Source organism: Mesoplodon mirus, assembly GCF_964341445.2.
Source record: "Mesoplodon mirus genome assembly, chromosome: 14".
Lineage (NCBI taxonomy): Eukaryota > Metazoa > Chordata > Mammalia > Artiodactyla > Ziphiidae > Mesoplodon > Mesoplodon mirus.
The window spans coordinates 83018682-83030785 of NC_138990.1; the positions used below are offsets into that span (position 1 = coordinate 83018682).

At 47.0% G+C, this 12104-nt stretch overlaps 1 protein-coding gene across 6 annotated transcripts in view; it reads left to right on the forward strand.

The window, feature by feature from the left end:
• The window catches only part of ANTXR1 (ANTXR cell adhesion molecule 1), a 296666-nt gene that overhangs the window by 141924 nt on the left and 142638 nt on the right, over window positions 1-12104 (forward strand). For all 6 annotated transcript variants that reach the window (XR_014295968.1, XM_082643354.1, XM_082643355.1 and 3 more), the window contains exon 13: window positions 10508-10603. Coding sequence is in view for 5 of the 6 variants with exons in the window: in XM_082643354.1 (XP_082499480.1) it covers window positions 10508-10603 (96 nt within the window). In the remaining variant the exon portion in view is untranslated. The remainder of the gene's footprint in view (window positions 1-10507; window positions 10604-12104) is intronic.

Genomic DNA, 12104 nt, shown 5'->3' on the forward strand with positions numbered 1-12104 from the left:
AGAGATATAAGATAAAATGAGAGCCCAAACTCAGAGTTCAGTGGTAGCATTTACTTGTCTGTGTTCCCCATGCAACTACAAGGTGTATGATTAGAGAGACCATGTCCATCTCTACGCCAGTGCTTGTAGAGGGCCTGGCACATAGTAGGTGTTCAATAAATATGTAAGGTATAAATGCACCGGGTGGTGCCTGAGCTAAGACTTGAAAGATGAAAAACAGTTGCCCAAGCAATGAAAGGAAGAAAGGGTGTTTCAGGGAGAAGAACATGAGAGAGCAGTGAGGTGTATACAGGGAACTACACGTGGTTGAGTTTCGTCAAAGCACAAAGCGTAAGGAAGGAGGTGGTGAGAAAGGAGGTTGGAGAAAAGAGAAGCTTAGTTGTGAAGGGCCTTGAGCTAAGGACTCTTGGACTGAGGGATCCATAAGTGGATTCTGGGGATTTGATGGACCCCCCCCTCCAAAATTATAATCAAAATTAGTGAGCTTGTGTACAAATGTGAATGTGTACTTTTCTGAGGAAGGGGTGTATCACTGTCATCAAATTCTCCAGTATTAAAAACTGTGGACAATGAAGAGCTGTTGAAGAGTCCATGGGTGGGCAGAGCTGTCATAATAACATTTTAGGTCGATGACTCTAGATGCAGTGGTAGAGGATGGAATTTGGCTAACAAAGATGGTGGCGGAGGAACCAGTGAAGCGATAACTACAACTGGCCAGAAAAAAAAAGTAGTAAGATTCTAAACCTAATCAAGTATTGGAGAAGGAGTAGACAAGGGCAGATTCAAGAAGTCCTTAGGTGGTCAAAGGAGCAGATGTGCTGATAGGAGGGTGTGACCTCAGGTGGGGGAGAGAGGGAGAAAAAGGAAACTGAGAAGGACTTCCAGATTTCCCGCTTGGATTGATGGGTAGTACCATTGAATGAGAGGAAGAGAACGAACAGGTTCGAAGGGGAAAACAGTGAGCTCAGTTGCAACTGTTGAGTTTGCAGTGTCAGTAAGACCTACCAGACAGTGGAATGACCCTGACTATGACCCTGAAGCATAAGGAGAGATCTAGGCTAGAGATCAAGAGTTGAGTCAGCAATATCTAGATGAGAGTTTAAACTATGAAAGGAAAGGAGACAGCCCATGTTCAGAAAGTTTTAGAAAGAGTTTTAGAAAGAAAAACAGCAAGGGACCAAGAATGCATCCATGGGTCATACGACATGGTTAGCGTATTGAATGCCACTGAATTGTATACTACAAATGGTTAAAATGGCAAATGTTATGTGTATATATATTTTACCATAATTTTTTAAAGTGAAAAAAAAGTAGATACTTCAGGCACAATAAAAAGTATATACCTTTCTTGGGCTTCCCTGGTGGCGTAGTGGTTGAGAGTCCACCTGCCGATGCAGGGGACACGGGTTCGTGCCCTGGTCCGGGAAGATCCCACATGCCGCGGAGCGGCTGGGCCCGTGAGCCATGGCCGCTAAGCCTGCGCGTCCGGAGGCTGTGCTCCACAACGGCAGAGGCCACAATAGTGAGAGGCCCGCGTACTGCACCAAAAAAAAAAAGTATATACCTTTCTTAAAAAAATGGATCCATGTGGCATGCTGACATTTAAGGGACTGCATACAAGGAAAAGCCCATGAAGAGGTGAGCAAGGAATAATCAGAGATAGGAGGAAGGAAGCTGAGGAGAGCACTGCCACAGATGCCAGGGCAATAGAATTCCAATAAAATGCAGGGTGGGATGGGTGGAGAAGTTAGATAATGGCTGAAGTTACTTTCAGAAATAACAGTCAGAATATATAAGCTCTGGGAGAGAGAGAGAGAATTTTGGTCTCTGGGCTTGCCCATCCAGAACTTCTCAGCAGCAATAAAATGACTTAAATTTCATCTTTCGAAATAAAACTTGCCTGTACTCTGCCAGTTTTGTCTGGGCAGGAAACAGAGCTCATACCAGCTGCCGAGGATGGTTCGAAATTCCACTTCAGAGCACTGGAATGTGACACCTCCCAAGTGGCAGCCTCTGCCCAGGGAAAGGGAGCAAAGCTGCCTGGAGTGGGGGGTGACGGGTGCAGTAGGGGGTACAGAGCCTTGCAGCCTCCCGCTTAGGAGCTGACACTCCTCTGCCTGCTCACAGGGTCTCTCATCTGAGCAGGAAAAGTCAGCATGTCCCTGGTCCCTTAATCTCTGTCTGCACATCTCCCTCTCACCCAGATGGCCTCTTGGGTATTTAGAACAAGCAAGTTGCCATAAGATCATGGACCAGAACTGCCTGTAGTGGAAGGGCCTCTTTGCCTTGAGTGCTTTTCGACAGTGCCTCAAAGACAATCTCACTCAATACCAGAGAAAGAGGGACAGAGCCATGGATGGAGGGAGGAGAGGAAGAGGGACCACTGGGTAGCCTTACGTCCGAGCAAAGTCTCCTCGTCGCGTCCTGGAGTGCCCTGTGGCATCATCATTTACCAACTGAAACCAGGGAAACAACCTTGCCAGCTTTTAAAAATATCTAATGGCTCATCAGCTGTTTTCCTGTCATATTTTTGGCAGAGTTTGGCTAATAGCCCTTCAATGTGGCAGAATAAACCTGCTAATTCATTCTTCAGGTTAAATGTTTAAAAGACAGCCTCATCTAACCGTGTGAAAGAATCTGAGTGTCTTCAGTAACTCAGGGGCGATGCTCAGAATCCACAAAACCTAGCCTAGATCCTAGAACCGCAGCAAACCCACCACCCATCAGGGAGGGCTCTCCTTAGCCCTTTGTTAATAATTCCTGTACACTGTTTTCAAAATGTGATTGTTAACAAATTACCAGGTTCCATCCTGGGGGAAGTTAAAATAAGAGATATAGGAAGGATCACTGTCCTGGGGGCAATAAAACACGTGAACAAATAGAAATGAGACCCTCAAACCATATATGAAAACCTCAGTATTGCCTTTGTTGTTGTGGACTGGAGACTAAGGCTGAGTGTGGCGGCAAATGGGCTGGAAACTGAAGCCCAGGATTAAATAGCTTTGCCAACCACGTTGCGGGCATGGGGCCTGTCCAGGGAAGACGTACAGCCAGGAGGAGAGTTACAGGAACGCTGATGAAGTTTACGTTTCAGGGATCCTCATTTGAATGGGTCCCTTCTAGCCCTTCTAAGGCCCTGGGAGGGGTGCTTATTACTTTGCATTTGTAGTTTTATGTTCTTTCTCTTAAAGAGGCCTCCCCAAATCGTACAAGCATCAGGCCCCGCACAACACCAGCCTGCATGGAGCACAAGAAGACAGCCTCTGCTCTGTCTTGGTGGGCAGCACACTCCCCAGATAGGAAGGGGAGGGCAGAGGCCCATGGTCGCTGTGCTCTGGCCTCGTTTACTGAAGGAGTAAAGGAGAAGAAAGGCCTGGAGTTTTACACACAGTGCCCTCAACGTGGAAGGATACACAGGAGTGGGGAAGGATGCTCCCTCCCTCCTTAACGGAGACAGTTTTCCAGGCAGAGCTGAAGACACTTCATTGGCTACATAATAACCCCATGCCTGAACGACAAGGGAGAATCCCAGTTCAAACCCAGCTTGGAGATGGGGGATTCCACCAAGTTTTTTTAACTTGGGCTTTCCCCAGTTTCCCATCATTCCTCTCAGTTTGACCCTCCTCCCTTTACCCTGGCCAGCAAGCAGCTAAGGCCTATACAGAGGTCTCTGAAGCCAGGGGGAACAATAGGCAGGGGCCCACTGGGGGCCTTCCCCCCTTGTGGGGACAGTTTTTTTTTTCCCCTTTTCTTTCTGTTTTTTTAAAGATAAAATGTTCAGAGCCAAAAAAAAAAAAAAACACCATAAAAAAACCAAGACAGGAAGGAACAGCGATGCCTGATGCTCTGCTGCCCAGAGGCCTCCCTCTCTCCTGTCACACAAGATCCCTCACCCCCCTGCCGTGCGTCAGAAATCCAAAATTACTAGAAACCTACCATGTGAGAGATGCTTTCATTATTCAAGTTTCCAAATCTATACTCTTGAAAACAATGCCTCCTCATCTTAAAAGATGCCCTCGTTTGGTGAGCCGGGGACAAAGGCATTTTAAAAAGCCATGATGCAGGGATTTGCCTTGCAAGCCAGGCAGCCTTCAGGGAAATTTATCCTAACCAGGAATGACCAGAGGAAGGAACAGCCCAAGCATCTGCCCTCATGTTTAATATTCTGTGTCTGCATGCTCCACCGCAGGCCTCTGTGAGCACCTTACACCTCAGCATTCATAGGAAAAAAGGCATAAAACTACTACTTATTGAAGAAAATGGATGTCCCCTCCCCTAACTGGAAGATGTACCTCCTTAGCACTGCTTCCTTTCATCTCTAGTCACACCCCAAAGCCCCCCACCTCCTGCTGAAAATATTTTAAACCAAAGGGCCATGTTGATTTATTAAACTTTATTTTTACTTTTTAAATAAAATAAGAAATTAACTTGTGTTGGTAACTAGGCTGTCGGGAAAATAACAGTGGCAGGAGTCAACCTTTGGCTATTTATCTGCTGCTGTTTTCCCTTCTGAAATCTCTTTCAAAGCTTCCAGAGAATTCCATGCAGAGGCTGCCCAGCAAGGACAGGAACAGAGTTTGCTGGGCAGGTCAGCTCCTGCTCTCGCTTCTTGTCATAAAGTCAAGTCCAGGCAAGGCCTCATTCAGGCTCCCCTCCCCGGCATCAGAGAGCCTGGAGGATGCATCCACTTCCAAGCCTGGAGGCTGGTTGGTTCGGAACTTCTGCGTGGTGAGGAAGCCACCTCGCCTCCTGCCATATAGCCATCCAAGACAGGGCCTGGGCAGGCGCATTTAGGCCCTGACCCAAATGGCCCTGCTCAGCCCCATGGTGGAGGCCATGTGGGCCCAGGGATCTTTCCAGTCCTGACCACCCTGTGCCCTGGTGAAGGCAGGAGCAGAGGCCGAGTCCACACACTTGTCCTGAGTCAGGCTGAGAGCAGTGGTCAGCCCATGACCCTCCTGAGCTCCGATCCAGGAAGAAGCTTTGGAGAGCAGGCAGCAGGTAACACAGGGTTAGCCAGCAGACAGTGAGCTGGGACGCAGGAGGGTGGGCTGGAGGCCAAAGCCCAAGGAGCCAAGGCAGTTTGCCCCAGAGCAGAACAGAGCCAGGTTCTGGGCCACCAAGCTACATGGTGTAGGCTGTGGAACATTCCACATGCCTTCCAGCCCATGGCAGAGTCTTAGCACCCAAAGGGGCATTTCATCTTGGGACTAGATGAAAATGCAAAAGGATTAATTTAGAGGAGCTGAACTAATTTCATGAATGAAGCAAATACTAAACAGGCAGATGTGTATGTATTTCTACTACATACCCATATTCATTCAACAGGTAACACGGAGCCATCCTTACATGATTGTCAATTCCTCTTCACAAGGTAGTCGATAGAAATTCCAATTCAAGATCATAAGGGGCAACCAGGCCCTGCTGTGGCCTCCATCCCTTTCGGACTTCACTCTGAGGTACACTTGCACTATGTGACACTCTGATCCACCCGGAGCCATGTGGATGAACTTCCTTCCATCAGATGGAGCAATTACAAACGCGGTCTCAGTCTCTCATGCAGCTGCCTTATGTTTAGTCTTTCAAGTATAGATATTTCTTAAGCGAATTTTTTATAAATCTGACATTAGAGTGTAATGATGAAGTGGAAGGGGGCAAGGTTCTAAAATCAGACTGTGAAGGTTCAATTCCCAGTTTTGCAACATTAAAATTGAGGGCATATAAATATGTCCGTAAGTGGTACGGGAAGGGTCTGGGTAAGTTACATACCTTCGCTGAGTCTCCTTTTTCCTTATTCAAAAAGGGGATAACAGTTCCTGCAACAAGACTGCTTTAACAAGGCTCATTTAATTAAATGAGCTCATGCATAGGTAGCATTTTGCACAGTGCCGGGAATGCAGATAGCACACAATAACAGTCGCTATCGTTAGTAAAATTAGTACAAAGACATCCATGAAAATGCAAGAGTTTCAGAAGGAGTGACCCTGTAAAATGTCATCCTAAAAGACTGGGAGGGACTGCAGGAGCCTTCCACCTGGGCCTTCGACCTCCAATCTTCCCCTCAGGTCCATACCCTATGCATTGAAAGCATTTACTTCCCAAGAAACAAGTCCGATCACAGTCCCTGCATATTGAAGCCACTCAGGCTCAAGATAGAAGCCATGCCCCTCAGCTTGGGCTCCAACAGTGGGGACCCTGCCTCCTTCAACCCTACACCATGCACTTTGTGTTTGCTTTCTGTGCAGGAACACCAAACTCTTCTTCGCCTGAGGGTGAGAATCCAGTGTCACCTCCTCAGTGCTAGTTCCAGACACTTAGTTCTTAGTGCTTGCTGAGGGCAGTAATCTGCTGGTTGAACTTGTAGGCTGTGGAACCAAATGGCCCAACTTTGTTAAAAATTTAGTTTATTGAAATATAGTTGATTTACAATGTTAATTTCTGCTACACAGCAAAGTGATTCAGTTATACACATATATACATCCCTTTTCATATTCTTCTCCATTTATGGTTAATCACAAGATATTGACTATATAGTTCCCTGTGCTATACAGTAGGACCTTATTGTTTATCCATTCTCTATATAATAGTTTGCATCTGCTAATCCTAAACTACCAATCCATCCCTCCCTCCCCCTTGGCAACCACAAGTCTGTTCTCTGTCTGTGAGTCTGTTTTTGTTTCGGAGATAGGTTCATTTGTGCCATATTTTAGATTCTACATATAAGTGATATCATATAGTATTTGTCTTTCTCCGTCTGACATACTTCGCTTAGTATGATAATCTCTAGGTCCATCCATGTTGCTGCAAATGTCATTATTTCATTCTTTATTATGGCTGAGTAGTATTCCATTGTATATATGTACCATCTCTTCTTTATTCATTCATCTGTCAGTGGACATTTAGGTTGCTTCCATGTCTTACCAAATGGCCCAGCTTTAAATTCTGGTTTCTCCCTGTGACCTTGGGCAAGCTGCTTCTTCTGTCCTTGCCTCAGTATTTTTCTGTAAGATAGGAAAAAAAACAATATTATTGAATTCATAAGGTTGTTAATATTAAGTGAACTAACATATGGAAAACATGTTAGTACATATTTAGAAAGGACAGTCCCTGGCACATAGTAAGTGTTCAATAAATATGAGCTATACTGATAACAAGTATTATTATCATCACTATCATTATTACTATTGCACCAGAATGTAAGCTTTAAGACTCAAGAGACTGTTTGCTTTTTTCACTGCCTGGCACATAAAAGGTGCTGCATGAAACTCACAGATATAGAGAACAAACTAGTGGTTACCAGTGGCGGGCGGGAGGGTGGGGGAGGCAATAGAGGGGTTGGGGGAGCAGGAGCTTCAAACTGTTGGGTGTAAGATAGACTCAAGGATGTACTATACAACACGGGGAATAGAGGTCATATTTTGTTATAACTGCAAATGGAAAGTAACCTTTAAAATTGTATTAAAATTTTTTTAATTTTTTAAATAAAATAAAAACTATCCAAAAATAAATTAATTAATTAAAGGTGCTGTGTGTACAGCTGTTGAATAACACACAGGCCCCTGAGTGTGGATAACGGTTGATGCATATCCCTCAGCAGACCACGAGCACCTTGGTTCTGTGTAATCCATCCTTACTGCTGAGGTCTGCTCTGTGGGCACTGGACGGACTCTCAGTAAACGTTTGCTGAATGAACCTCCTCCGAGGTTGCATGCACATGTTACCTACTTGTAGGACATTAGCTTCATGTCTAAGTTTATCAAAAATTCATGCCCTTTGTCTGACGGTGACTCTTTTGCACTGGGTGTTTGTATATAACGGTGCTGGAAGATCTTGAAAACCAGGCAGTGCGTTGGGGGGCTTTACTGGGGGCTGCATCCAGAGCAAGGGTCAGTCCCTTCAGGAGCTCCTGCCCCACTGCGTTTCCACTCCCCCAGCATCCCCACTGCACCTTGCCCCTGCTGAGCCCCATGCTGTCCTCCTTCGCCACGGAAGGGAGGGCTGAGACGAGGCAGACCAAGCCTGGTCAGAGACGGCCGGATGAAGCTTTGTCTGAATCCAAGAAATCTCCTTCCGGAGCTGAAGCCTCCCCTCTCCCCTTGTGGTCCCGGTCCTCCACCCTCCCCACTTCACAGGAAAACTTCTTTTTCCAGAAGGAATTAAAATAATTTTCCCCACAATATATCAGCCTTTCTGCTTCAGTTCCTCTCTCTAGAGTGAAAATAAAATCAGGAGAGGGGAGATTGCATTTAATGGGAATAAATGCAGTCTGTAGTCTTTACTAAATTATAACGTACTACTGAAAGACCACTGTTTTATAAGCCTTGCAGTAACCAAACCACTTATTATTCCGACTGCAAACAGATTTATGATCTGAAATGGCCACCATGTTTGCTGGCCACGAGGAAACAAAGGGAGGATGAGTTACAGCTCAGCGTCTGACATGATAGCTTCCATCCCACTTGTCTGGCCATGTCTGCTTACATCTTACAGCTCATTTTCTCCTCACATCAGTGCAATGAGGCAGGTGAGGTTCAGTATCTCCATTTTATGGGCATGGAACGTAGAGACTGAACGATCAAGAGGGCTGTCCTTGACTAACCGTAAGTTTGGAGAACACACGGGATTTCTTTGTATCTTCAAGGAGAGCAACACTCTGCCGTAGCTCATGAATAAACGTTGTGGGTCCAGGAGCATCCTCTGGCTGCTGTGCCCTCTCCCCACCCACTGCCCAGCCCTGCACCTGCACTTGTGAGGTGCAGCTCCCTCGGGGACAATCTGGCATTCCCAAGCCTTGGCTTGGTGGGAGCCGAGTGTTTAGTTCCCTGGTTTTTGGGTCAAAAACATTCCACGGAGTAAAAGCTGCTTTTAAACAGCTTCCAGTAGCCCCCACTGAGCACTCAGAGTAGGGGTGAGTCACACCCCAGCTCTGCCATTAACCTGCTGTGTAGCCTCGGACAGGCCATCCAACCTCCCCCTCTGTAAATGGTTGGGGAGAGGGCAGCTTTGAAAGTCTGATCATGCTGTGAACAGTCTCCCCTGAAGACACATGCTCTGAAGATCATGAGTGTTGTTTCAGGAGGGTCACACCTTCCATTCACTTGAGCCCATCTGTGTACCCCATAGGTCCACTGATCCTGGGTGAGAACCCCAGGGCCACGTGAGCCCTGGTACCATAGGGAGGAGCCCAAAGGGCAGATTTTTAAAATACAACTTCAGTAGTTTACTTTCTCATTGTGCAATGTTAAAAAAAGAAAAAGAAAAGCAAAGACAGTTTTTTTTTTAATTACCATAAATCCACTACCAGCAAAATCGCCATTAATATTTGAGTAAATATCCCTCAGTCTCTCTCTCACTCTTGGCAAACATAAGTCCACTCATTATATCAGGGCTGTTCTCTCAGGTCATTTAAATGTTATGTGTAAACATAATGTCTACAGAGTAATTGGTGGTTCTACCATGTATTATTAACTATTCCTTAATTGTTAAGCATTTAGGTTGCTTTCCTTTATCATCATCATCATCATCTGTGCAAACATATCTGATGTGGTGGGGGGAAGCTAAAAGTGGAATTGCCAGCTTTATTCAGAAGAGGTACCTATGACAATTAATACCTGTGACAACTTGCCCCTCGCCCCCAGCTCCAAAGGTTGTACCCACTTGCACTCCCGGTAGCTGGGAAGAAGGGATGGTGGAGGGGACTTAAATCTGCTCCCTTGAACCAGCAGCCCCAGAATACTGACACTGAGGGAGTGGGACCTCTGTTGATGAAAGTGAATAATCGTGTCAGGTCACGGCAACTGTCTGTTTTGGGGACTGGCCTAGGCATGTTTGGAAGTGGGCATGATTTGTCTTGGGTGCCTGCCTCATTGGACCCGAGAACAGCGTTGACTCAGTCACCACACCCCTCCCCTCCCAGGGTCAGCAGAAGCTGCCTCACCCTCTTCTCCCTGGAATCTCTCTACCCTTTATCACAGCCCATCAGTGGGCTCTAGACTTTGCCTCGTGAATCTCTTACACGCACCTATGAGAAACAGGCTCAGGGAAGCAGGCTGAGTTCTGAGAATTGTCCCAAGTCCAGCCCAAGGGGGGGCGGGGACAGCAGACCCAGGGAGTGGGAGGCTGTCACCAGGCACAGGGTGATGGTCCGGAGGCAGATGGGCAGTGGTAGGTCATCTCAGTGCCCAGCTGCATAGGCAGCCATCTGCTCTGTCTCCTGCAGGATTGGTCCTTCAGGATGTTGTTCAAAGAGAAGAACGGGGCCTCCCTGAGAAGACAAACCCACTTCTCACGAGAACTGACTACATAGAGTGTGCTGCCCGGAATGTTGGGCAGAGTTTCAGCCATTTACTCGGCAAACTGTGCTCTTCTCTGGGCCTTAAATCTGCATATCGGGGATGGGAGTGCGGGGAGGGAGAGACCACAGGTATTGCCTGGCCCCCCAAGCTCACATGCTGGTTGCACGCACAGCCGGCCCCACTGCTGACCGCCCTCTCTCTCGGCCCCGCAGTCCGATGGCTCCATACTGGCAATCGCCCTGCTGATCCTGTTCCTGCTTCTGGCCCTGGCTCTCCTCTGGTGGTTCTGGCCGCTCTGCTGCACCGTGGTAAGTGCCCCAAGCTTCTCCCCCGGCCTCAGACCTCAGGCCGCTCAAAGCAAAGAATGACACAGGTTAACAGGACTATGAGTAAGTAGAGGACAACAAGAAACTGTGTAAATAATTAACAATAAGGCTAGTGTCTTTTGTACAATTTTTACAATATTGGCAAAAACTAACATGATCAATAAAATCACGTGTCATTAGGAGTCAGTATGCGTTAGGGTTTGCCAATGGACACACCATTTTGGGTGGAGCAGCTAGAGGGGCTGCTCTGGGTGCAGTGCCTAGGAAGGATCAGCAGAATACTGTAAATGATGAGTGTTACTTGACGTGTAATAAATACACATGCATGTGTGTGTGTGTGGCACATGTGCATGTGTGCACACACACTTGTTGAGTTGCACCAGCTGATACTCTTCCAAAGCCACCTTGGTCTTAGCAACTAGTCAGCCCATCTGAGAAAGTGCCACAGGCATCTTTATTTTTAACAATAAAGAGTGGCACCGGGCTTCCCTGGCGGCGCAGTGGTTGAGAGTCCGCCTGCCGATGCAGGGGACACGGGTTTGTGCCCCGGTCTGGGAAGATCCCACATGCAGCGGAGCGGCTGGGCCCATGAGCCATGGCCGCTGAGCCTGCGCGTCCGGAGCCTGTGCTCCACAACGGGAGAGGCCACAACAGTGAGAGGCCTGCGTACCAAAAAAAAAAAAAAAAAAAAAAAAAAAAAGAGTGGCACCTACCTTTATTTTCTTCTTTTAGCCACCATTTATAGGACACACCTATATGTGCCCAGCATAAGATCAGTAAGGACCTCCTCCCCATCTTCATCACCTGGAGCCACCACATAGCTCTGGCCAGCATCTCCCCAAACAGCACAGGGCCTGGAATAACCCGCCATCACCTGCCATGCCCAAATGATATGTGATTGTCTATCAGTTTCTATTCCCTGGCCCCCAAACCAGGAAAAGACCAAACAAAGTAATATCCAAATGATAAAAAAAACATTAGCTCTTTCAAGTCTAGCTCTAGCACATGCCCTGACTTCATGCACAATCAGAGCATGCGCTGTAAAGCTGGGTGTGTTTGAAGTGAGCGCTGCTCCACTGCCACATCTTCTTCCATTCCCTGCATCTCAGTTCGTCCATGGCAGGCCCAGCAGAGGAAAATAGATGGTGAGCATCTCCAGGCTAGAGCTTGTCTTCACTTTATCTCTGGAAATCCAGCATTTAGCATACCATGCAAGGCGACTCAAATCTGTGTGTAGGACAGAAACCGAAGCCTCATAGAATACTAGACTTGAACAAAAGGGGGAAATGGTTTCAAACACTTTAAAGAGATGATAAATGGATGAATGCAAAACTCAGTCAGGATGTGGATCCCTGTGGCAAGGATTCTGGAAAGAAAGAGGCATTTGCACCAACAGAAGCCTCTGGTTTTGAGGGGAAAAGATGACTTGTAGCAGACAAGAATGTGTGGGTGGGAGGGACCCTGGTGGGAGGGACAGGTGCAA